This window comes from Canis aureus, chromosome 21 (assembly GCF_053574225.1).
Source record: "Canis aureus isolate CA01 chromosome 21, VMU_Caureus_v.1.0, whole genome shotgun sequence".
In the NCBI taxonomy this organism is placed as follows: domain Eukaryota; kingdom Metazoa; phylum Chordata; class Mammalia; order Carnivora; family Canidae; genus Canis; species Canis aureus.
This window is the reverse complement of record NC_135631.1, coordinates 54,653,904-54,679,787: the sequence shown is the minus strand read 5'-3', so window position 1 is coordinate 54,679,787 and position 25,884 is coordinate 54,653,904. Positions and strand designations below refer to the sequence as shown.

Genomic DNA, 25,884 nt, shown 5'->3' with positions numbered 1-25,884 from the left:
TATTAATTGGTTGACTTTTTTTCATATTGAGTGTCAGAATTGTTTCGGTGACAAATCAGCTTATTTCCTACGTGCACAGGGCCAAATATCCCAGACAGGAAGATTACGTGCTTACATCATAGGACACGCTTAAAAATAACTTGTAGTCAGAGATATAAATAATGATGTCACATTTTAAAATCCCATACGCTTGTGGTTTGATAGAATGTGTCTGATTTCAAAACTTTCCAGGAACATACATGTTTATACCTTTTTTATGTGCCCCCCCGCAAAAAAAATGTGCTTCCCAGTCTTGACGTCCAGCAGAGCTGATGCCAGAATGTAGGATTGAGTTAAATGGTCATGCTTGCTTCCCCTTTTGTTTCATGGTGATAGTTGAACGCAGGAGCTCTAGAAACTCGGGCGTGCTGGCTCGTTGGTGTAATTCACTGGGGTTTTAATTGAGCGGCTGCATCTCAAAACATGACCCGTCCCCCGAATGCAGAGGGCTGGTAGCAGCAGTAGCCCACCAGCAAGGTCTCACGGGATGAGCGTTCGGGCCCGTCAATAAAAGTGTGCTTGGGCTGCGTTTCACTGTTTTGGGAACTTGGTCCATGTCTCCTCGGAGGGGACAAGCTGCAGCTGTCCTCGGCTCCATTTCCTTTGTTGAGAAATTAAGACCCTGGCGAATGCCCCGGGCACGAAGTCTGAAGCCCCACGGCTCTGGGGGCTGCTGTGTCCTGGTCACTTTGCTAGAGACCTGAAAGTTTGAGGATGATGGTTCTTTGGGGGGGGGGGGGGATTTCCCCCCCTTGATTTGAATCGGTGTGTTTCGTGTGCGGGTCGTATGGCCCCATATTGTCAACACAGATGTCCGACTTGGGACCCCCGAAGCCGCACAGTGAGTGTGCATCCTGTCGACGGCATGCCCGGTGACCAGATGCCCTCACCCCCACACGGACAGGTGCTCTGTGTATCTGTCGAGGTGCTGCATGCGTTGATATAGGAAATAAAGAAGCTCTCGGAGTCTGTGCACACGCACACACGGAGCATGCAGACGGCCTAGTGGGAGGCGTGGGGGCAGGGTGAGAGTCGTCACATCCCACTGACCTGACCCAAGTAGAGAAGCCCCTCCGGCGAGGTCCTGTTTGGTTGGCTGGTTTGGGCCTTTCACTACAGCAGGATGGATTTTCCTATGAATACTGTTGAGTTGAGACCTAAATGGTGCTACTACTTTGGGTGTCTGCCTGGTGCTGTGGACGCGAATCTGCCGAGGATGGCCCCAGTTCGTGGCCTTTGTGTGTTTTTCCCCCTCCTCTAATCTCTGTAATCACGAAATAATTTCACTATGAAAGAAGTATTGGTTTTTGTGGCCTTATTCTGATGGAGATCCATGCAGTGGCTCCAGCTCCCAGAGACCAGAGCAAGCCCCTTTGGGGTTCTCTGGCAGCCCTTGATGTGCCAGCCCGACAGGCCTGTCTGGGGACTGTGGCTCCTGCTTCTGGCCACGAGACGCTGCACCTCTCGCCCCAACCGTTGAGGCCACTCCCTGGCCCGGGTGTGTACGTTGGTATTTTTGGAGCCATCAGGCATGTGTGTGTGCAGTTGTTCTGTGTCACGGGCGAAAACACGAGATGTAGAAGTGACAAGTGACCCATCCTCTCAGGCTTACAAAAGGAGAAGCATTGATCTTGTTTACACCTTGACACCGATCCTTGTTTTGCTCATGCCGGGCACAGGTGCACGGGTCACTAGGTGTCAGGGAGGTTGTGTTTCAGAGTATTAGTGTGAAACACACACACACTTAAAGTTGAGATGGGGAGGGAGACAGGCGTGGGGCTGGTCGGGGACTTGCGTGCCCCAGAGGGGACTCCAGCCTGCCCAGCTTCCCCGTGGGGTCTTCTGGACCCTCACACCAGTTTTGTCTCGGGGACCCAGGCTACCATTGTGCTCTTTGCGGTGTAAGGAACAACCTCACCCCCGGGATCTCTCTGCAGCTCCCGTGGTACACACTCCCATCCTTGTCCCGTCGCCATTTATTTAATGGCTTTTGTTTGACGTCGTTTGTGAATGTGTGATGCTCTTCTGACAAATCTTTTTCAGATGTGACCACATCCACAGCGTGAACACAGCCAAACAAAGACACTGTGCACAAGTTTCTGCGCGGGGGGTGGGGGGGAGAGGAGGGGGGGAAGGGGGACAGGACCCACCCTGCTTCCGTGTGTCGCTGAGGGTCACTCGGGCGGAGGGCGCCCGTGAGGCCTCACCTACGGGCCACAGCCTGCTCCCTTCCATTGGCTTCTTGTCCCTTCTCTGAGTTTACCGTGGTAAACAGGCGGGACCCACAGGTGCCTTGAGGGACCCGCCTGGCGATCAACTGTTAAAAGTGGTGAAAACCCAAAGTCCCAGGCATGGTGGGGCCTGTCGTCTTCCCCAGCACCAGCCCGGTCCTATTATGTTCCCTCTCCCGTGGCCACATCGGCCTTTAGGGAACTCACAATTCCTGTTGACGACGACGACGAGAGCCCCCGCCTCCACCGCAAGCCTCTCCCATCAGACGTCCTCATAATCTCTGAACCCGTTTTGGTCACAGGAAGTGCAGGCTCCCTTCCTGCCCATGTTTTCCTGAGAGAAAACTATCTTCCCTCCTTTTTTGCATATTTGGCAAATGGTTCCACCTTTCTCCGCCCCAGTGGAGTGTGAAGGCGGTGGCAGAGGAGGAGGCCAGCCGACCTGCCACCCGGGCAACAGGGGCCCTCCCAGGTGGCTTAGCGGAGGGGACTCGGCGCGCAAGGCCCCAGGCCCCAGGGTCTGAAGACCCCAGTTCCTCTGAGGGCGGGATTTGCGTGGGAAAGGCAGCGCCCCACGGTCTCCGGAGGCACAGGTTCACTGGTGAGTGCCATGCGCTTTCTCTGCTGGGCTTGCGTAGACGGGGCGGCCGCCGGCTTGGTGGCCTCTCCTCCCGGGGCCCGGCCCCTGCCCAGCGGCACCCCTCCGCCGCCTGTCTGGGGTGATGGAGAGCATCATTATGTGCCATTTGCACGCGCTGCTTTCGGGTTGTCCCATGCCCCACCTCCTGATGGCTGGTGGCGCGGGGCCACTGCTTAACGAATTGCCTAAAACGGGCCCTAATTAGTGGGAAACTGCCTTCTTCATATTTTCTCACTCAAGTGTGCAATGATTCATTTTTCTCCAGCAATCAGCTCACTGCTGAAGGAAATCTGACTCTCTTCCTGCCGGTTTCGCGCCAAAAGTGAGCGGTCGTGGACTTGGTGCAGAGCTTCTAGGCTGGGGGGTGGGGGTGCGAGGCAGGGGGATGAGAAGGGGGCACCCAACATCTTCATCGCCCTTCCCTGCTCTCCCTCCCCCCTTTCCTCCTTTTTCTGTCTCTGTCTCTCTCTCTCTTTTTTTTTTTTTTTGGTGGTGGTGGGGAGACTCTATGAAAACAAGGGAGAACGAAGAGCCTAAAGTATCTCTAAGTGCTCTTATCCATCCTGACATAGAGTTTCATGCTCCATTTTGGAGATCATCCTGCTATCAGCCCTCTAAAGCGTTTTCTGCTAGTTTGAGACTACTTAAAATGGAACGATATGGCTCAGAGTCCCACTAGGAATATCGATTGGTCCGTTTGGGGTGAATTTTTCTTGTGGAATCTGCTTTTCACTGGCCAAGCTGGAGCAAATGAAATTGCACCAGAAGACACCTCCTTAGCCCCCAGGAGAGGGGGGAAATGTTTTCTCCAGGATCTTTAGGAGAAATGAAAATGAGGAATTGATCTTTCATGAGCCTACTTCTGAGACACTCTGAAATGTCCTCCTGGGCTTTTAATGCACACAGAGAGCGAGCCAGTGACCCCCTGGTGCGAGCCCCACTTTCTAGCCTGAAAAAGTGACCTTTCCTTCCTCTTCTGTGCCGGGTTTGGTGGAGGGCGGAAAATTAAAATGATATTCAGAGAGACCCACGGCGAACACGTATTGATAAATTGTGTATCCCACTTCATTAAACCAAAATCACACTGCTAATTATCTGAGGTGGCGAGAGATAAGGCCATTCATTACCATTTAAAAATGGCTTGGGAATTTCTAGCCCTTTTCCACACGTGTTTTCCTGCTCCTGCCTGGAGTTGTACGTGTTTTCCCTGAACGTAACGAGTTTCCAACTCCGTTTGGAGCAGACAGAGCTTTTGTAAAAGAAATGAAACTTGCTGAACAACAGCAGCACTGTACTTAGGGTGAAGCATCGAAAATAAATAATTTAATCTCTTCTCCGAAGGCTGCAGAACCATTTGATGGTGCCACGTTTAAAATGTGTTTTCCTATATTTTGCTGCCTGACAGACGTGAGCATTTTTGCCAGGTTATAAATAAAGACACGACGATTTTTGTGGCCCTCCAAATGAGGAAGTTGTAAGCTTCTGTGAAGTTCTGCTGATGACTCCCCCGCCGCCCCCCCGCTGGCTCTGCACAAGGACTTTGTAGGCTAAAGGTGGTGCACTGGAGACCAGCTCCCAGCCGCGCTGGGGGGGCCGGGACCCGCTGGGGTCGGTATTCCCGGGGACCTTGCTGCTTGTTCCTTGTGGTGGGCGTTTGGTCTTCAGGAGCCCTCGGGGCTGGGGGCACAGCCCAGCGGGGACAGAGCTCCTGCTCTATCACAGAGCAAAACGGAAATCTATAACTTTTCTTGCTAATTTGCTGCAGCTGAAGAGCCGGCTGAGATCATCAAGTGGTGTTCTTCTCTGTGATTATTTGGTGTATTGCCATCGGAATCCTTACCAAGTAGCTGGTACCTTTATTCTCCCTTTTACACTTCTCGAAAACAGCTCGATTTGGCCTAGTGGGACCATTTGAGGTTGGGTGAACAAGGTGAATTCCAGAGTTCTAAAGCTACCAAGAGCTCGGGGGCTCGGATGCAAAGAACCCGATTTGTGAATCCACATTCTGTGTTCTCGGAACACACGTTTAGAAAGGCGAGCATTAGGATTTTTAATGATTTTCCTGAGGTTATCTTGTTTTAAGTGATTTTAGTGGATGATCTGGGGGTGTTGCCGACAGGACCGGGGAGCTCAGAAGGCAAGTCTTACTGGGAGAGTTTCCTGTAAGCCCGGAAGCCATGTGGCCTTAGTGTGGAGGGAACCAGTCACCGAGGTGTCCACAGCCCCCTCTCTGGAGCCAAGATGAAACCCCACCCTTAGGACCTGGGCCCAAGCCGCCCTTTACGTTGCAAGGAGTAAGAGGTAGATATATCCGGGCACCGATGGATCCCATGACATGTTTGCTCAGGGACACACTTCCTCTGTGTGTGCAGATCTAGATCTGTAGATCTTGTCTCAGTACCAACCAGACAACAGAGGTTGATCTAAAGTGGAAAAAAGGTTACAGTACCTAGGAGGGTGCTCTCCGTGGCGAATCGGCCATGGCTTCTGATATTGGAAAGACACATATGTGTATGGATTTGTGAACAACGGACATGCCTGTCAAGACTTGTATCATTTTTCTTCTTGGGGTCTAAATAAATTAAATTTTTTTTTCCCAAGGAAACTCACATGAGCCCTGCATTTTAAAAATAAATAAATAAATAAATTTCCATATACAAAAAAAACAAAAAACAAAAACAAAACAAAACAAAACAAAAAGAGCCTGGTGGCCTTGTTAGAAGTCTCAGCACTACAAGTGCATTTCTGGGAATGTTATGTGTCTACAAAACAAGTGGACTTGCAGGGTTAGTTTTAATTTTGAGCTTTCACATGTTCTCTTGAAATGACCTGCTAATAATGTTAGGTAAAGTCACTGCTAAGAAGGCAAGATAAGGTACGGGATTCTTTGTGGGGACCGCACGTTGTCCTGCTGAGCAGAGCACTTATTGAATACTGTAACTTGGTATTTATCCTTTTTTTTTTTTTTAAAGTGAAAACAAAACTTGAAGAAAAAAAAAATAGGAACACAAGATTGTTCCCGGGCTCCTGTCTCTTCACTTTATAATAATGAACGACAAAACATCAGCACTTCTGGGAATATCCGTGTCCATCATTATTTGGGGGGCAGTTTATATCTATATTTTTCAAGATGTCAGTCTCATTTTTGTTGCACGGTCGCCGGCCATGCATGAAGATCTTCTGAAACCGGGAAGAGGGTAGAAGGAGATGATTCTAAACTTAGATTTTTTTTTTTTTTACTTCAGTAATGAAGTGAGGTCTAAAAAGCCATTTATATTTGAGGAAGCTGCTTAGGAAGTGGCTCGCGATGACAGTCAAAATCAGGAAAAGTCCTGTAACAGTGTATGTAAATTTGGGGCATGTGTGTCTCTGCCATGGTTGCCACACAAACAGTACTTACTGATGGTTGGGGAGACTGTGGTCTAGAGGCAGGGTGGCCTTTACTGAGAAGTCTTTCCTCTGCTTCGCCAGGACCATCCCGGGGCCCTGGAAATGCTGCTCTTGCACCTGTTCCGAGGGTAGATGTACGAGCACGGAGATCTGTCTCTAACTCTACTTTCTCTTTAAAAAAAAAAGTTGAATGCAGTATCTCAAATCTTGCTTTAATACTCCACTTTGAGGCCGGTGGCTCATCACGCTGCCGTTTAGCAACAGTCCGGTGTTCTTTTCCATCTGTGTTTAAACATCTCTTTGCCGAGACTGTTTTCAAACAGCATAGCTTTTAGCTATATTTTGAAAAGGCTTCCTCAGTTCCCTCCGACCCTTCCTCTTTTGCATATCAGTTTCTGCCCCTAGGAGAAAAAAAAAATGGTGAGGACAGAATTGCACATCTGAGCTAATTTGCCCTCAGAAAGCAGGTTCTCAGTAGAACAAACCACTGGAGGCGTTCTGTGGCTCAGTTAAATAGGGGGGAGGGGGAGCAGTCTGAAAGCCAAATTGGATTCCCTGCTGTCCTGTTGAAATCTTGTTTTTCATTGTTATTTGCGCCAGCGGTACTCTGTGGAATAATCACGAAAATGTGTAGATTGGCAGCTAATTTTTGAAAAATGAAAAGAATCAGAAATGAAATAAGAGTGCCCCGAAGTTTCTGCGTTCTCCTGACCTGTTTTGTCAAGTTGTTAGGAAAATCTGTAAGGTCCCCCTGACCAGACACAAAGACATTGCAGATTGCCTTAGCTCTCACTTGGAACAATTTTTTTTTCTTTCTTTCTTTCCTTTTTTTTTTTTTTTTTTTTTAAGGTACAGTGTAATTCACCGCAATATGATAGATTTGCAAAAATAAAATCTACCAATCTGAAAATGAAAGCACTCTCTCTGGGCAGGAATTATGGGTTTCATTAAAAAGGTCTGTGACCTAAGGCATTTTAAATAGATTATAAGCTTGGCCCATGTCCCCCCCCCCCCCCAGTGCCTGCCCTCTTCAAAACAAGCATCGTTTAGTGTATAAGGAAAGAACCCCAAAATGTACCTCTAGTGTACCCTCGCTCATCAGAGAAGAAAAAAAAAATCAATGGCCCACATCTTATCACATAAGGAGAATTTAAGTTCATTTGGAGAAGTTTTGTGATGAAGGTTGCCTGACCTGCAGGATATTACAAGGGGCACACTCCTTTTCTGTTAGGATACGGGTCACGAGTCCATTCCCTGCCCATCGTCCATCTGAAATTTGGGACCATGCCCATGGCCTGGGAGGTTTGTAGAGCACAAAACGCGTGTCCGTGGAGCGGTTGTGGGTTCAGGTCGGCTGCGTTCGTGTCCAGATGTGCGCCTTTGGTGGGCTGCCATAGGGTTGGCCTCCGTTCTTCTCATCTGTAGGATGGAAATGATGTACGGATTATGCCCAATAATCATAATTATTTGGTTTAGTCGTGAAGATTGGAGATGCACGTTTGGCAAATGAGTCCTGGGTACCAGCTCCACATTAGACACGCTGGGCCGGGCGCTCGCGTCAGCCGGTGGACGAGGTGGACAGTGTGCTCGGTCCCTGGTTCTCTGCAGTGTGTTAAATGCCGTAGTCGGCTCCTTTACTGTCTTTCCCTGGCACCTGTAAAGTGGGTAAGAAATGAGACGGCACTGGACAGAAAACCCCCCATGTGTGTCAGAGGAGAGGAAAGGCATTGTTTTTAGGTATTTATGTATTTATTTTGATTGATGTGTAATTGATACGTAACATGATGCTAGTGCCAGGCGTACAGCATGACGGTTCAGGGTTTGCGTGTGTCGTGCAGCGATCATCATGACGAGTCTGGGTAAGAGCCGTCACCACAGAGTCACAAAAAATTTTGTGTTGTGTGATGAGGGCTTCTAAGATTCACTCTGTTAGCAGCTTGCAAACAGGCAGGCCAGCGTCGTTACCAGCATCCTGCTGTACAAACGTGGCATTTTTTTCTTCAGTTTGTGTGTGTTGTTTAAACCCCAGAGACCCGGTGGGAGGCCGTCCGTGGGGCCCCCGGACACAGTTGGTCCCCCACCTTGGAAATAGCTTGCATCTACACCAGGGTAGTGGGTAAATGAGTCCCACGGCCGAGGGGTCCACAGCCATCGAAACGAGGACGTTGATGTACATTTACAAAATAAAAAGATACGTGGAGTCGTGAAGCTTGTGGGGGTGTTGGGCACCCCCGGGAATGGCTCGTTCCGCGTGACCAGGGTGGGCGGTCGTCACCCCGGTTAGGCACGCGTGCACTTGGTGCTGCCGGGATAGCGGCCTCAGGCCGCTCGGAAAGGAACCGCCTGTGATTCTGGGTGGGCATCGGGCTTTTTCACTTTGACTCTGTTGATTCAGACTCACCTTTTCAGAAATACGGGAAGGCGCTGCTGCTTCAGAGCCGGCGCTGCCAAGAGAGGCGCTCATCTCAGGGCAAAGAGGGGGCTCGTGAGGAGGGGCTGCCGGCCGCCGCCACCGCCGCCGGCCCTGTGCCCTGACGGTGGTCCTCGGAGCGCCCTCTGGCTCTCAGGGCTGTCCTTAGGGCCACCACCCGACACTTGCCCGCCCCCCCACCCTACACAAGCCATGACTGCCCGGGGCGGTTGGGTGCTTCCTCCCAGGAAACAGCCAGGTCCCAGGCCCTCGTGGGTGTGGAAGAAGGAAGAAGGATGAGGGGGTGTTTCTGATGTCCCCCTGTCCCCCGGGGAGGCCCCGCCATGAGGGCGGCCCTGGCAGGAAGGTTCCCTGGCCAGGCCGCTGCAGGAGCACAGGCGCGCTGGGCCATCCGCTGGGCGGGGCCTCTCACTTCTCCTGCTTGATCCTCTGCACACACCCCCCCACCCCCCCGTGCTTTCTGGAGTCGCTGATATGCCAACCCCATTGAACTGACACCAGTAACATCCTTGGAGCAGAAGGACGGGGGGGGGGGGGGGGGGGGCGGGGGGAGGGACAAAGGAGGGACGGGAAGAGGTGTTGGACTCTGTGACAGCCCCAGTGTGGGAGAGGAGGCCGGTGGGCGGCTGTGCTCCCCGGAGGGCGGCCTCCGACGGCCACGGTCACGTCGGCCTTGCTTATCTCTACGTCTCCTTCCCATGTGCGAGCTTCGAACTGCTTGCTCCAGAGCTTACAGTAAGAGCTTTCAGGGCCGCCAGAACCGCCCAGGTGACGGGTGTTTGCTGAGGTCACGTTTTCGGCCATCGATGGGTCGAGCTCCTGGCCTCAGTCGCTCGGGTTTCCCGTGCGGAGGAGAACATCACAGTCCACTTCTGTGAAACACCCGTGGCCTCTGGTGTCTCCCTCTACGGGCCTGTGCTCCCGGGTTCTGCTTAGGTGCCGGTTTCTGCAAACAGGTTATGAATCCGGTCCCACGATGGACTCGTCTCTCTGATTGCAAACCGCTTGATAGCAGAGATGGTCTCCAGGGCACACTCCGGGGTCCACTTGGCAGCGGGGGGCGGGGGGCGCATCCCACTGCCCCTCCCGACACCCCCCTCGGCGGCTTCTCTGGGCTCTCAGGTCTTGGAGGGAGTGAAGTTTCCTCTCCCTTAATCCGTCTCCCATTGTTGAACGCTCTGTTTGGTCTTTGCCTAAAAGCCATCACTTTCACAAAGTCACGACTGTTTCATCCCAAGAGATAGGAATTTGGACTTTAGGGAAGTTTGAGGGAGCTTGTTAAGTTGTCCTCCCCACCCCACCCCCGGCCCAGCCCCCTGCGTGATGGCAAGCGGGACCAGCCAGAGCATTCACGTGGCCCGGGCAGCCTGGAAACATGGGCCCTGGCCCCAAGTGATCAAGAAGGTTGGAACCGTGGTGACACGCAGACATGAGCCCGAGCAGGGGGGCCCCGAAGCACGGCCGCACGCCCACGCCCACTGGGGTGGGTTAGGAGCCTGTTTGAAAATCTGAGTGGTGCTGGTTACCCACTGGAGTTCCATATGGTGGGGGTGGTGGGATGGGTGTGGACGGTTAGTGAAAATGGGAACAGGCGTGTTGACACCGATTCATGGTTCTCTGCCCAGTGTGGCTGGCTTCCAGCACAGCCACCGCTGACGTGGGGCTGCTTCTAAGAAGGGACGCAGGAGACTCGTGAGGTGACTGCCCAGGGCAAGGGCTTTCCCACCCGGTAGAGTCTGGGCTGGGCCTCCCGCCATGCTTTCTGCTTCGTGGCCACGTGTCGCATCTCCCCCCTGACCCCACAGAAGCATGGCGGAGAACCTGGCGGGAAGGGACTCGGATGCACGGGGTCCTCACTGCGCCTGGAGGGAGGAGCCTTCACCCTTACAGCCGCGGTGGGAAGCCCTCTGTGGGGCCCCAGGACATAGTTGGTCCCCTCCTTGGAAATAGATTGCATCTACACCAGGGTAGTCGGTAAATCAGTCCCACGCCGCCGAGGAGTCCACAGCCATCGAAACAACGTGGATGTATGTTTGCAAAATAAAAAGACACGTGGAGGATTAAATGAAAAAAAAAAATTTTACAAGAGCCTCCTTGGAATACATTGAGTGTCCTGTTTCGGTAAAAGCTCTGTGTCGGTGTGTGGAAGTTATGGGCATTTTCTTGCCTTTTTTTTTTCCCTTGCCTTTGTTAAAAAAAACAAAATGCATTATTTGCATGGCAAGAAGGGTCCGAGTCAACATTGTACAAATTCTGTGTTAGACCAGGTTTTGTGGCAACAAGGTGTTTGAGTTCTGCTCTCTGTCCTGCCACCCACCACGGGGCTGTTTCAAGGCAGGTGGGTGATCCCACAATAATGCCCTGTGGCCACCCCCAGGGAGTACAAAGGGGACAAAGATCTGTCTCATTTGAGTCCATCTTGTCTCTTTATAATTGTTGGAGGGGTGTCTGAAGGGTCATAGATTTTTGCGTTTTTTACGTAGGGGTGTATGAGGCGGCAGACGCACTACGGGTGTCGAGGTGGCTCCCAGGGCGGGCTTGCTGGGCCGCGGCCTTGCTGGGCGACCCTTGGTGTCGGGGCAGGAGCGCACGTGGGGCCTGGGCCTGCCCCCCTCCTGCAGTCGCGGCCATACCCGCGCGCCACACAGCAGCCTGGAAAATTCATGTCACACCTCAGACCCTATCACAGTGGCTTTCAGAAGTAGAAGAGAGCCCCTCCCCATCCAGAAAAAGTGATAGTCATTTGTGTCTTTTTTTTTTTAATTTATTCATAGAGACATAGAGAGAGAGAGAGAGGCAGAGACCCAGGCAGAGGGAGAAGCAGGCTCCATGCAGGGAGCCCGATGTGGGACTCGATCCCGGGACCCCGGGGTCACGCCCTGAGCTGCAGGCGGCGCTAAACCGCTGAGCCCCCGGGCTGCCCTCATTCGTGTCTTCTTCGTGACTAGTACTGATGCTACGGATGTTGAGGATGTGGCTTCCACGGGCACCGTAAGGGCCCCTGCCTACAGGGGCATGGGGTGGTCACCGGAACCCCACCGGCGGGTCCCCAGTGGGCAGGTATCTGAAAACTGGCCTCACGGCTCCGATCCTCACCCTTGAAGCAAAGACACAGAGGCGGGCCCCCCAGAAACAGAGGTGACCTGAGTGGGACTCAACAGGGACTCGTGTGTGGCCTGGAAGGCTCCGTCCTGCAGGAATCCGTGGAGGTCCCCTGCTGCCAGCCACGGGCTCCCCTCTCCGCGGGGCCCCCGGGTGTCATCCCCCGGGGCGGGGGGCCCAGGCCAGGACCCCAGGGGTGCACGGGGTGGCGGGCACCGCAGGCCGTCCGTTGTCCCCGCTCAGGGCAACTCTTCCCAGCTGTTCACTGTTTTCACATCAGTCCCAGGAGCCGGGCCGCGTGTCCCCAGGCAGGAAGGTCGGGGCGCTCCGGCCCGGCCGCGCTGCCGTGGGGAGCCTCCCTTCTCCGTGCGCAGGGCGCGGGCGACGTCTGAGGCAGGGTCCCTGAAAGAGCGCGGGACAAAGGCGGGAGCACCGCGCCGCCCATCTGCCAGGCCGGAGGTGCATTCATTATTGATGGGGGGTGCGAGAGCCGCTCACGGATGCAGCCCTGCCTGGGTAAATGAGACATTCTTCAGCAAATTGCTTCGTTTTTTGATTGCTGATTGTACGCGTGTCACCAAGCTGACTCAAGGTTCATCGATGCATGCTCAGTAAATTAGAAAGAACATAACTATGGATCAGCCAAGAGAATGAATTCTGTGCCTACAATGACCCAGGGCCATTTAATTTTCTGCTTAATTTTGTTGCAGTCAGTTTGCATTTTGGGTTATTATGCAGTAGGAAATTAACAATAAATAACAAATTTGGTCCTCCTGTGCTTGTAATGATATTTTTATAAATCTTTGTAATGCTGTTTTTAAAAGGATCAAGGTCTGTGCCAGTCTGATACTCCAGCAAGTATGTGAGGAGGAAAATGCATTATTCTTGGTAGATAACCTTGTTGTTAAATACATGGAGCTTCTCTCTCTCTCTCTCATATCTTATTAGTCATTTGCTTTAAACTAAAATCCCTTCCTCTCTTTCTCAGATAACCTGAGGACAATGGATGCTGATGAGGGTCAAGACATGTCCCGAGTTTCAGGTGAGACCTTCGTGGGGTACCTGAGTGGGGGGCCCGTGAGGAGCCATGTCCGGGTGCCGGGAGCCCAGGCGCTCGCTCCGTTCCCGAGGGAGGGAGATAGGCCGATCCGCAGAAGGAGGGACCCGAGACGGAATCGGATGCTTTATGTAAACTCTTAGAGGGCATCCGACTTCCAGAACCTGAACAGAAAAGTCTCCGAGAATGAAATGCGCTGTACTGTGAACCGGGGAGCACCCTCGACAAGGCCCCATATACGCTGATTCTCTGAGGGGGGATTGGCTGGTCCATCTGCTCCGGACCCCAACCTGTGCCGGGGGGCTGGGGGTTACAGGGGAGACAGGATGGAGAACAGGAAAAAGAAATAGAAAAATGTGATTTTGAGGCACAAGGTGTGAGAGTGTCTGTGAAGCTTGGAAATGCCTTGGTCCCCTCCACAGGGAGCTTCTTGGAGCTGTGTTGGACGGTCACCGTGGGAGGCCCAGGGCATGGAGCGGGAGGCCTGAGGGCAGGTCCCAGGTCCCACTAGGCAGGGCAGGGCAGGGGCCCAGCAACCAATGGGCAAAGCCCGCGGGGATCCTGCGCCCCTGGGGTAGGAAGCCCCCTGGGGCAGCGTCCAGGAGAATGGCCTGTGGGGGTCATCTGCACCCGGCCCGCCTGTCCTCATGTGTTCCCAAGTCTTTATTTATTTATCTGGGTCTTAGTCCAGGTGACAGAGACGGGGTGCGCACTTGGGGCTGCGGCCCTGCTCGGCTGTGCGCCCTGGACGGTGTGTGCCCTGGAGGCTGTGCGCCCTGGACAGTGTGCACCTTGGAGGGTGTGTGCCCTGGACGGTGTCCGCCCTGGAGGGTGTGAGCCCTGGATGGTGTGTGCCCTGGACAGTGTGCGCCCTGGAGGGTGTGTGCCCTGGGTGGTGTCCGCCCTGGAGGGTGTGTGCCCTGGACGGTGTCCGCCCTGGAGGGTGTGTGCCCTGGACAGTGTGTGGGAGGGGACATCCCCGCCTCCTCCGGCCGCCCGGCAAGCGTGCACCGGAACCCCATGGGCTGTGAGGAGGAGTTCATCCCAGAGCGGCTCCCACGAGCGTCCAGGTAGATGCTGGCAGCGGCCTCAACCTGACGTCGGACACCGAGGCCACTGCACCTGCTCAGCCCGCTCCTGCCAACGACGAGGGTGCAGATGCCTGTGTCGTGGAAGCCGGCCAAGGCCCATGCTGGAGTGTAGGTGGTGTCCAGGGTGGCACCCACGGTGTGACCCATTGTGCGAAACAAAACAAATCTCACAGACACCCCCCCCACCCCACCCCACCCCACCCCCACACACACGTGCGCGCACGCTTCCCGCTGGAGAAGATCCCGGAGAGAAACTTCCTAGCCCTTCCCCTCAGGAGCCTGGTAGGTGGGAAGGAGGCAAGGGCCAGGGAGGCAGGGAGCCCTTTGCTTTACAACAACTTTCTTACTATCTGTGAGGCCTATTTGCATTTGTGTCCCTTGAACACATTCTTTGATTGTGAAACGGAAGTACAAAGACAACAAAATACTATTTCAATGAAAAAAAAAAAAAAGATTGACTCTTTGAAGCCTCTCACTGCTGGCTGCTGACTTGGGCCAGGGTCTGGTGGCTGCAGGGGGACAGGCCTGGCCTGAGGAGGAGGAAGAGGAGGGGGAGGAGGGGAGGAGGACTGTGCCCCTCCCTGGGGGTTGAGGGCCTCGGCTGCAGGGCATTAGCATGTCAAAAACCCAGGACAGTAATAATTTCCAAAGGCAGCAAAGAAACCCTTTCATTGTTTCAGCTTTCTCTCTGGGTAGCTTCTTTTATTTTTTTTTTAAGATTTTATTTATTTATTTATTCCTGAGACACAGAGAGAGAGGCAGAGACACAGGCTGAGGGAGAAGCAGGCTCCCTGCAGGGAGCCCGTTGAGGGGACTCGATCCCAGGACCCGGGGTCAACCCTGAGGTGAAGGCAGGTGCTCAACCGCTGGGCCACCCAGGTGTCCCTCTCTTAGGGAGCCTCTGAGGCAGCACCTGCATGAAGCATCTGTCCTGTGTCCTCCAACATCCCCGAGCCGGAGCTGAAAGCCCAGGCAGACGTCTCCGGGGTGTTTTGTACGAGGAGGTCAGTGTTCCCATCCCGTACCCTGTCAACCGCAGTAACAAAAGCCTCCTTTTTTTCCCCCTCATAGATTTCTTGCCCTTATCGTTAGGCGAAACACCCCATTTTCCTGGATGCTGGCTTTTGAAAGTGGAGATTGGGGAAGAGGGTGGTGAGCAAGAACGAAGGGAGGCCCTGGCCCAAGATTGCCTGAAAAAAGAAACTTCTGTGGTCAAGAAGATTCGCGATTTGGCCTGAAATTCTGTTTGTGTGCACTTTGCAGAGGAAATGCTGCTTCCAAAACCTTAATAGGGCCTTTGGTTGATGTAACCTGAGGCCTTCTATGCCAGGAGCAGAGCCTCTAAAGGGTCCTGCTATTTTCCTAAAGATTTGAAGGATACTTCTACTTCTTGCTGCTTTTCCGGCTAAAACCTGACCCCATCACTTTCTCTTTTCCATTTTTGAAATTGAGGGTAGTTGACAGTTAGTTATGGAATAAGGATGTACAGGGGCGTCTGGGGGCTCAGTCGGCTGGGCATCTGCCTTCGGCCCAAGTCATGATCTCGGGGTCCCAGGATCGAGTCCCGCATCGGGCTCCCTGCTCAGTGGGGAGTCTGCTTCTCCACCTCCCTCTGTGCTTCCCCCCGCTTGTGCGCAATCATTCAATAAAATCTTAAAAAAAAAAAAAAAAGAGGGATAAGGCCGTACATTTAGTCAAACAGGAGTTGGAAGATGATGTTACTCCATCATCCTCTTTCCCTAGAAAACTCTTCACTGTCATGTTCTGTCCACGGGAAAGAAAACAATAAACTTTCTAAGTTGAACTCTATGAAGCCGTCACTTTCCTGGGTTCAAAAATGCTCCAGCACCAACAGTTCCATCAGGATCTGTGAAGTATGCACTTGAAAAAGAAGAAATACACAATAGCTGATTTTTTTTTCTTTCACTGTCACCTGGTTCTTGCTTCCTGGGGGGATTTTTCCTCTAAGGGCATATCTCATTCATTTTTTGGGTAAAGTTTTGTGGTGTTTTGTTTTGTCTCTTTCTTCTTTGACAGTCTTTCCAAAATATTTTTGTGCCTATGCATTATTCTTTGTTTTGGTTTCTAAGGGAAGAGACAGCCCGTGGGGGACTCTCCCATCTGTCCCCAACTGTGGGACCTGAGACAGCTTTCCCGCCTCCTGGACCTCTGTAGGGTCATCTGCAAAATGAGGGATGAGGCCCAGTTGATATTTAACGGTCCTCTGGCTCCTGTGACATGAACTGTAGGATGTCTTCTCCGTGGCCTCTGTAGTGTTTGGGACATAGAAACGGGAAGTATGCTCCGTAGACATCCACAGTACGCTTAGGAAATGAGGCTCATCCCTACGGACCATAGGACTGGAAGTATTCATCATAGGAAATCTCCTTGATTGAATGCTTACATTTACCGATCTCTGCCCTTAAGTGTTGTCCCTTTTGGACTTTACAAGCACCCAGTGAGGAAGATACTGGTACCATTTTCAATCTGCAGGGAGCTGAGACTCAGGGAAATGGACCAGGAGGCCCAGAGGGAGCCAAGCACGGCTCTGGATCACAAGCTTGTCCACCATTCTAGAGTGGGGAGTCTGTACTCCGACTTTTTCTTTATCCGCAGGCATTATGTTCCCTGGGTAATTGCATATTAAAAAAAAAAAATCCATGCACTTGGGAGAAGGGGAATCACAGAACGCTGGTAGGTGAATTATAATCTACTGGAGAAATGAACTTGCTTGCACTTGATAAGCTCGTTATACACTTATCTCATCTGCCCCAGATGCTTCTCATAGGTGATGCTTTATTTGAAGCAAAGGCAAGTAGCAAGATTAAATATAAGTAGTAATATTATTATAAGATTGCTAAGAAGTTTCTTTCATTTTTCCAGCTAAGTGAAATTACGGTGCACTTCCAACACTCTTTCATGAGAAGTCGTGAGCCCTTGCCGTTTGTAGTTCCACCTGTTGTCGTGTCTTTGTGCATGAACTTGGGGGAAAGTTATTTACGCAGCAGCCCTGTCAGTTAGACCAAAATCACGGTTTTTAGCCTCATTTATCTATTGAGGAAACTGTCTTAAAGGGGGGACTTCCTCCATGTTTCTGTCTGAACCATATCCTGGGCCACCCATGTGCTGTTTGGGATGGGTTCGCTTGATCTAACTGCCTCCCTTTTATATCTTTCATAATCTTCCCATGGCTTTGCGTTTTCAGTGGTTCACGGGGCATATTTGTTTAAAATCAACACACAGAAGATCTCTGCCTGACAGGAAGGTTTTCACAAAGTGGTAGCTGTTCACCGCAGCAATCTCCAACAGTGAGAGAGGGCCAGGGGCTCCAGGGCTCATGCGAGGGATTCGTGTCTCGGCGGCCACCCAGACTTTAGGGGCTGGAATTTCAGGCAAATCAGGCCAGCTCCTAAAATCTCTCACCCAGTCAAGGTGAGCTGAGGCTATGACAGCAGGGCCTTGGAGGGAACGTCGCCCTATCCCACTCTGCTTCCCTCCAGGTCTCACTGTATTCGCCGGGGACGACTGTTTACTCTCACTTATCCCCTGGGCGTTTCTCCCACGTGGGGAGCTCACATTGATCAGTGTGACCCACGGCAGCTCGGAATCATCATCCCTCCTGCTGAGGAATGAGACACAGGATGATGGGCCCTGGAGAGCTGGCACTTCCCGCAGTGCGGGAGCCCAAGCAGACCCACAGGACCCGTAGCAGGCACATCTATGATAGAAGCATCCTCCACAGCATGCGGTTGGCCTTATTCCCTAATACGTAGTGCAGCTAGATTACCAAAAGAGTAATCAAGAGCTACTCGAACATGAGTTAGTTCAGTTGAGCTGAGACCATGTTCCTTCATTGGACGAGTCCTGAGTCTTCCCCCTAGAGCATCATGGTGTCACAGGGAAGATAAAATATGCTCATAAAGCTTAGTTACCCAGCCTCCGATGCCCACCCCATGATCATGACAACTGGCTCATCACGAAGACACACGTGCACACCACCTACTCTATACACCTTTGACCTTTGGGTCAGCTGGCTGAGCCAGGGGTCTCCACTGTCTGGTTCGGGTGTGTGTCGTGGCGGGGGGAGGTGGTCCTCAAGGGATCTGGGTCTCCAATCTTCCAGCCTCCGCACCCGGCAGTGTCTCCACTTAACAGAGAAGCCTGGTGTTATGTATTGAAGTTCTGTGTCAGTTCAGTCTTCCCACCCCAGAAGAAGAAGACTCCTCTGACCACCTCCCTGGAGTTCTGGAAGTTTGAAACCATTGCTCTTAGGCAGTGGTAAGGAAAAACGAGTCATCGTATGGTCCATATACCTCCTACATTCTCCCATTCAGCTTTTCTGCAGTTATGGAAGAGGTGTCAGAGAGCACCAAGATTGTCAGCCACTGTTCCAGAGCCCTGGAAATATCACTACCCCAACGCACATTGACTTGGCTTCCATGTAACATGGGCCCTTTCAATCAGTTCCTCTTTAGCTTTTTGTTTTTTCCTTGGGAAATTCTTATAATCCTGCCCCACCTTGAATGATGCATCTTGCGTTGGCTGTACAAACGTACCCAGTGATGCTCTTCCTGAAAACACGCCAGTTGTGGCCTCCGCAGCTGAGCTGGAATACTCCACTGGGATGTCCCCAAAGCATCGCCTTGGTACCTGCTTGCGTGGTGTCAGTTCAGTTACGCCCGAGAGGTCACGTCCTCTGCCGGGACTTGCGTGCTCTTCTTGCCAATCCCCTGAAATGTTGGTGGTGGTGGTTCAAACAGGCGAGCACACTTCAATCTTCCTGGCCATGTTTTCTAGGTCCTTCAACACTGTCCTGATCATTTGTACGCTCTCCCAAAAGTCTGGGCTCTTCTGTGCGGGGATGTCCTTCATCGCCCGGGAAGCCAGGTCACCAGCCCAGCCAGCAAGCATGTGACCCACCCCTCCTCACCTTCCACTTCTTTTAACCTCCTTTAGGGCTGGAATCTCCACTGGCCTTTTAGGTCTTCTAGAGCGGCTCTGATGGGTTATTTCGTGTCAGCTCCAGGCCTCACCATCTGGTTCTTACATGTGGTTTGTGTCTCCTAACCCAATTTTAAGTGATGTCTGGAAGGTTAGGAGATACAGGTGTTTCAGTTTCAAGGGAGAAAAGAATATTTTCTGCCAGTCATGGCTTTCCAGGGCTGGATTTCTGGGAGTGGGTCGGAGGGGTGGGTTCCCCACTGCCGGAGCCTCTGGCTAAAAGTAATTCTAATGCAGTCACAGTAGGTACAGCCATCCTGTAAAACCTTGTTTCATTAGGTAAATCTCACTTTGTGAAGGGTAAGCAACTCGGTGGTCGTGTGCATTATATTGTGTTTCAAAGATAAGAATCCCACAGAGGGAATCACGATCCCAGGAGGCGTTGGATTTCCTGTTCCAGCTCTTTACAAGCTTGCCTTCCCCACCAGGTTGACTCAAACCAGGCCTCTGCCAGAATGTTCCCCAGCTCTTTAAAAAGGCAGTGAGCAGACCCAGAATGTATAGCTCTGAGCACAATATCTGGTGAGGTGACCTTAAAAACAAATTAATCTGAAGGTGGCATGGAGCCCACAGGCAGGGGGGTAAATTGGAACTACCTTGCAGGAAAAGAATGTGCAATGATATGTGGCGAGCCTCAAAAGTGTAGATGCCTTTGGACCCACTCGTGAAACTTCTGGAATGCTTACTAAGGATGCGTGCAAAGGTTCGCGAGCTACTAGAATGTTCATCACAATGCTCTTTAATAGGGAAAAAGAGTGAAAACGATATAAATTCAAAAATAGAAAGAATTTAAATAAATTCTAGTGTCGCCATGCAACGGGAAAGCAGGCAGGCCTCATAAATAAAGTTGTGGGAGTTTGGCCACTGGCTTGGAAAAGTGCCCATGAGAATGTCCAACAGTTACCATCTATTTTGATAAAATAGATCCCCGCGTGTTATCCATGATGTATAAATGTATACACATGTACGCAGCCTCCCTGCTGGCCAGGCTGTAGCTGCCACCACCCTTGGCGGTGACTACAGCCCAGAGACTCAAGCTGCTGCTTGTCTCCTCAGGGAAGGAAAGCCCTCCGGTGAGTGACACCCCAGATGATGGGGATGAACCCATGCCGGTCCCTGAAGACCTTTCCACCACATCTGGCGGACAGCAGACCTCCAAGAATGAGAGAGGAGTGGGTGAGTCGGCCGTCTAGGCGTCCCGTTGGCAGGCTGTCGCACGCTCTGTTTCCGTACCACCCCCGTCCCTTCGTATCCTTCCAAAGTCGGTGGTTGGGTGGTGGGATCATGGTACCTGCTGTTTCCCCTCAACCACCATGTTAAGAAGGTGCAGGTAAAGATCAACAGGATGGGGCCCTGGTGTGTGCAGGAGGACAGACACAGCTCCCGTGGCTGTGACACCCACACGAGGGGACCGTGAGACAGAGTGGAAGAGCACCCCGACGCGGGGCGCGTCCTTAGTGCTGTCTCCTGTCCCCTGGGTGCTGCAGGAGCATCCAATTTTATGGATTATAAGTAATGAAAATTATGCATTTCCTGTGTTACAGCAGTAGGCTAGTTAGATTTAGAGCTTTGGTTTGGAAGAAGCCAAATCTGCCCATTTTATATTGTCCCTCTGTGTTTCTTAAATGCCAAAGTTAACTCCAAATGCGAAATTTGAGGAATAGAAATTGTTGACTGTCGAGAATGCCTCTTCTCACACACTTTTTCCATAAAGAGGTAGGTATGTTAGGTTCCTCAGTCCTTCCCGGGGTGGACATACCCTCACGGTTCATGTTGGCAAAACCTGGCCTGCCCTTTTTATTGTAGAACCGAGGCCACAAGAAGTTCAGGGAAATAACCAAAGTCACATAGGGAGTCAGTGTTAGGCTAAATTTCTAACTCAAAGTCTAGTTTTCACACCTTTGTACCATGTTCTTGTGAGATAATGAGTCAGTGATTCCTTAGAATACCCATTTTTCTCTTTCTTTTCTTAAAGTAAAAAAAAAAAAAAAACTGACATTGAGAGCCATTTATTTGTATGAAAGAATATTACAAACGGTGTCCAGGGTGACCTGAGGTGGGATGGGTCCCCCGTGCAGCAGCTGCGTGAGCCCTTCACAGCTTTCTCTCCATAGGACATAGTGATGTAGGAACTAAGAAACGCATTCTGTGTGTCTTCACGTGTCTCAGAACCCGATGAGATGTTGAGTTTAAGGGTTTTCTTAAAAAAAAAAATACCCTAAAGTTAATTGTACCAACAGATGAGGATAGTGGCTGAAGCCATTTGATGTAGGGGAACCAAGAAAACAAGGACATTCATGACTTGTTTTCCCTGTCAGAGCACGGCTGCTGGATGTGGGACAGTGGGTGGAAAGACAGGCATTTCTGGATTTTCCGCTCTGTCTACACACACCATTTCAGGGGTTCTCAAAGTTGGGACACAGAAGAGCATGCTTCTGTGTCACTGATGCATATATTTTTAAGATTGTCTTGCATTTGTTGCAAGGGATACAGGTGTATCGTCTACCGCACTACTACTACTACAACACTTCCTTTCAAGACATGTTCACGTAAAGTAGAATGTCGAATTTTAATAAAAATATTAAGCCAGAGGGGGCGCACATGCATGATAAAGACTTGCAAAGGTGGTGCGTGAATCGCTAATGTCGGGGCGACCCTGCTTTTCCTTCTTTGTCAGTCCTTAAGGCCACCAGTGAGGCGGGTACTGTTATCTGTACTTCGGGCTGCAGCAGGTGCATGCGCGCGCGACCCACCCAGGACACAGTGAGGGGGTTGCTCAGAAGAAATCTTGTGAATATGTAGCCACCAATTGTTCAAATAACCTGAGAGCCCGGACGTCGGCGTTAGGGCTCCAGGCTCATCGTGGGGGAAACCAGGGAGCGCTCCCTGAAATCCCCGGAGCTGCCCTGCAGCCCGTGAGCCCAGGTCATGATGGGTGTCCTTTAGAGAACTGAAAGTCACCCGATTCCTGGAGAGCAGAGGTCAGCACACAGTGCACTTGGTGGAGGTGGGTAAACACTCCGTACAGATGCCTTCACAGTGCTCTGGATGCAGTGCCCCGGGTCAGCTTCTGGTCGCTGGAAGTTTCTGCTGGTGCAAGGCCCCCAGGCCCCTAGCGGGTGCTCGAGACTGCCTCCCAGGCCTGGTTCTCCTGGCTCAGGCTTGAGCCCTGGGTGCCAGCACGTGGAGCCGGGGCTGACTCCCTGTGCGCTCCTGCCAGTGCTCCCTGGCTGCCGGCTGACACAATTTGAATTCCGCTCCTCTTTTTAGGATGCAGTTTGTGACAAGTGAATTTCAGAATAACATTTAAAAACACCTGAGAAACCTCTCCGCCTGGTTTGTAAAGCGCAGTTGTGGTGGCCATAGGGACAGGCGGGGAGAGCTGCTCGAGGTGGGGGCCAAGACAGCTTCAGCGAGCCGGCCCTCCTGGGGCGGGGGTCACTGGGGCCACAGGGGCGCTGGGGCTCTGCCCCGAAGCCGACGACGCAGAAGCCCGGCAGACAGTCGAGCACGCGAGAGGGGAGGAGTTTGAGGAGCACTTCAGGAGACGGAGAATCCCCGAGTACAGAGAATCCCCGAAGACCAAGTCCAAAGAGCTGCCAGGGAAGTGTCTTGTGCTTCAGGGCACCTGGTTGAGAAGTCGTCCTTGGGGGGTTGAGAGGGAAACTAGGTGGTGTTAGCCTAGTTGTTGTTGATGGAAGTGACTTCATACATAGGGTCACGGGGAGAACGGCGGGGGGTTGCCTCCCGGGAGGACAGGGAGGCATGTTGGAAGCCACGAGTCACCGGCTCCGCAGGAAGAAGCCAGAAGAGCAGAGGAGTGTTGGAGGACAGACAACAGGAAATGAGAAGCAGCCTCTCCCAGCACTGAAGCAGCGAGGCCCCGAGGGCCCCGAGCACTGCAGGGCACAGGTCCCCTAGAGGGGCAGGGGCGGTGGCTCCGGGGTGGGGGTCGCGGAGCCGGGAAGGCCCATCTCAGAAGGGTCACCTCCAAGCCCTGCTCCCGGTCGGTGCTTCCGGCCCGCTTTTGACCACGGAGGCTGTTTCCTCATTTTCGAGAGGCGACAGCAGCAGAGCTCATCTCACAGAAGGGCTCCTTGGGTCACGTGAAAGCCTAGAAACGTGCTTTGCTGAACACGGGGCGGCAAAGACCTACAGTGAAAGAGAACAGGAGAGAGCAGAGAAAGGAAGCAATTTGTGCAAAACAGGCCCTTTAAAGATGTATGAGATAAGGGGCGAGGGCACCTGCTGTGGCTTTGCTGGAGTGAAGGGAGAGAGAAACCAGGTAGTGCTGGGGACAGCTATTTATCAATAATAGTAAAAAAGGGATTGATCCAAGGGCTAGGCAAGCCACAGGGAGGGATTAGAAGAGAGCTCGGCGGGGCTGGCCACTGCCAGACCCAAGTGCAAGGACAAATGGCCAGATGCCAGAGGGTGGGAAATCTCTGGCAATGCTTGACGTGCCCCCTGGCATGTCTGCTTTAGGGGGAGAAGGGAATGCGTCCGTAAAGCCAAGGCCCTTGCAGCAGGTGCGCTCCTTCAGGTGTAGACACGTCGGATCTCAGCCCTAGTCCCCAACACACCGGTGGGGGTGGTGGAAATGGACCCACGTGACGGGCGGTGCTGTTCATGCTGACGGTGGGCTGTTCCCAGGGTGACCCCATGCTGAGGGGACGCTGGGGGACCAGAGGAAATATGGTCTCTTGGATTCAGAGAGAGAGAGAGAGAGAGATGGGGAGCAGACGTCAGAGCACCTGGCTACAGCCCTTGGGTGGCCTCCCCCTGATCCTGGGCCTGAGTAAGAGGGAACAGACTGGAAGTGCAGCTTGACGCACTGAAGTCAGACTCAGAGGAGGACTTCCGGGTGGGGAGGGACTCAGTCTCCTTCATGGGATGGGAGCTTGTGCTTCTGAAGTGGTCGCTTTAACAACGAGAGAAATCTCACCTCTCTGAAGTGGTTGTGTGTGAAACTGCCGAACGCCGACCGTGTCCTCAGTGACCTCCTCGGGCAACCCCGGGTTTACCCCCCGCCCCCCACGGGCGGCCAGGCTAGACACGCGGAGGACGGCTCGGGGTTGCCTGCGACGGCCGCTGGCCGGGGGCTCGCGCGGCGTCTCCCGTGGGAACGAAGCGGGTGGGCGCCCCGAGCAGCGGCTGAGCCCGCGGGGAAGAAGTGAGAAGCTCGGTGACTTCCTTCCTGTGTTCGCGGCCCCGCCCCGGGCCTTCCTTGTGCGTCGCCCACAGGTGCCAGTGTGCGTGCCCTGACCTGGGGCGAGGAGGGCCCCCGAGTGCCACGGAGGAGCCTGCCCCACGCCCCCGGCAGGCGGGATGCGGAGGAGGCACCTCCCCGGGGCTGGGAGACAGGCCACAGGGGAGGAGGCCTGGTGGCCGGAGCGGGAGCAGGGAGGGACGGGAGCCAGGGAGCCGGGGGCCCAGCCGGGGAGACGCCAGCGCGTGTGGCCCTCGGGCGAGGCACAGCAGTGTTGCTGGGGGCGGGGGGCACGGTACCCCCAGTGCAGAGGTCGCCGCCGCCGTGGCTCTGCGAGTGGGTCACCGAGGGGCTGGCCTGGCCTTGCCGCAGTCACCGGCCGCCTCAGCGTCTGCTCCTCCGCCGCCCTGGGCTCAGGTGTGGGTGCGAGCGTGCATTTCTGAAGGCCCCGCTGCCTTCTGGAACAGGCTTCTCTTGCCTCTGCTCACTTGCCTGACCTCGCCCAGAGCTGGGAGGGTCACCGTGGTTTCATCTGGGTTTTGTTTCTGGGCTTAAGTCCCCTAGGCCGCGTGTCACTGCGTGGTGTCTGGAGCCAGGCCCTGTGGCCTTCTGGAAGCTGAGATGGCGTGACCTTGGGGCCTCTCTCTTGAATCTTTAGGGCATGGTTTGATTCACCCCAGCAGAAATAGAAAGAAAAAAAATCTAATTTTTTTTAAAAACCCAGAAAAATGATTAACTACATGAAAACATGACTTTTCCTTCTTTCTTTTCCTTTCCTTTCCTTTCCTTTCCTTTCCTTTCCTTTCCTTTCCTTTCCTTTCCTTTCCTTTCCTTTCCTTTCCTTTTCTTTTTTGATTTATTTGATGAAAGTAAAAATCCCTTCACCAAGCCATGAGTTCGAGGACAGATTTGTAAGAGTAACATGTTGTTAATCGATTAGTCCGGTGCCAAATCTCCCCTTCGTGGTCAAGTTTACGCAGAGTGCCAAGGTGGCTCAGAGAGGCGGGCGCGTGGCTAGGACGCTTCTCGGCAGCCCCCGGGGCGGGGGGTGCAGAGAGTTTTTCCCGATGGAAAGAGAAAGCAAGCTTCGGTCTAATTGGAGATTGGGCAGCGGGCTCTTGAGGACGGATGCTAAGCCCGCTTATCTAATCAGCAGTTAGAGGAAGTTGTTTTTATCTGTAAAATGCATCTCTTCTGAGCTGATAAACCCCATCTTAGCTGGGGAGAAATATTATCTAGCAGCATCTGAGCATTAGCTGCAGAGCTCAGGCATGCTCAGACGGGGTGCGCCCTTGTGAAAGCAGTCGCAGGGCACAAACGGCCGGACTTCAGCAGGCTGACAGTCTTGGCTTGGGTTTTTTCCCCTTTTCCTCGGAGGAGAAACGAACTGCTGAGTATCCCTCAGATCCTCGCCCAGCTCGCCCTGTCGGTTCCCTGCTCCTCCTCATAGCTGAGGTATTGTGCAAGGGTTCCGATGGAGCAAAGTTGTAAAATTCTGCATTACTCATCTTGCGGTTCGCCGTCCCTATCTTGGAACACCTCGTGGAGAGGGGAGGTGTTGTCACCAGGACATTTCCAAACCAGCATGATTCCCGTTGGAAAGACTCATGTTCTTGAATCTCCCCAAATATGAGACATGGCCTTAAAAAGAAAAAAAGTTGTTTGGCCTAAGACTTTCAGGTTTTGGAAAGAG

At 52.7% G+C, this 25,884-nt stretch overlaps 1 protein-coding gene and 1 long non-coding RNA gene across 13 annotated transcripts in view; one reads left to right on the top strand and one right to left on the bottom strand.

Moving 5' to 3' along the window:
* The window catches only part of IKZF1 (IKAROS family zinc finger 1), a 91,402-nt gene that overhangs the window by 1,891 nt on the left and 63,627 nt on the right, over positions 1-25,884 (top strand). For 11 of the 12 annotated variants that reach the window (XM_077864194.1, XM_077864200.1, XM_077864199.1 and 8 more), the window contains exons 2-3: positions 12,822-12,875; positions 20,039-20,158. In XM_077864194.1, coding sequence (XP_077720320.1) covers positions 12,836-12,875; positions 20,039-20,158 — 160 coding nt within the window. In that variant the 5' untranslated portion in view covers positions 12,822-12,835. Of the gene's footprint in view, positions 1-2,430; positions 2,872-12,821; positions 12,876-20,038; positions 20,159-25,884 lie in introns of those variants that run through there. The other variant, XM_077864193.1, reaches the window with a different exon arrangement.
* LOC144293097 (uncharacterized) lies at positions 20,976-24,161 on the bottom strand. Its single transcript, XR_013360600.1, has 2 exons — positions 23,928-24,161; positions 20,976-23,134 (listed from the first exon to the last, which is right to left on the bottom strand). It is a non-coding gene; the product is annotated as an uncharacterized LOC144293097 (long non-coding RNA).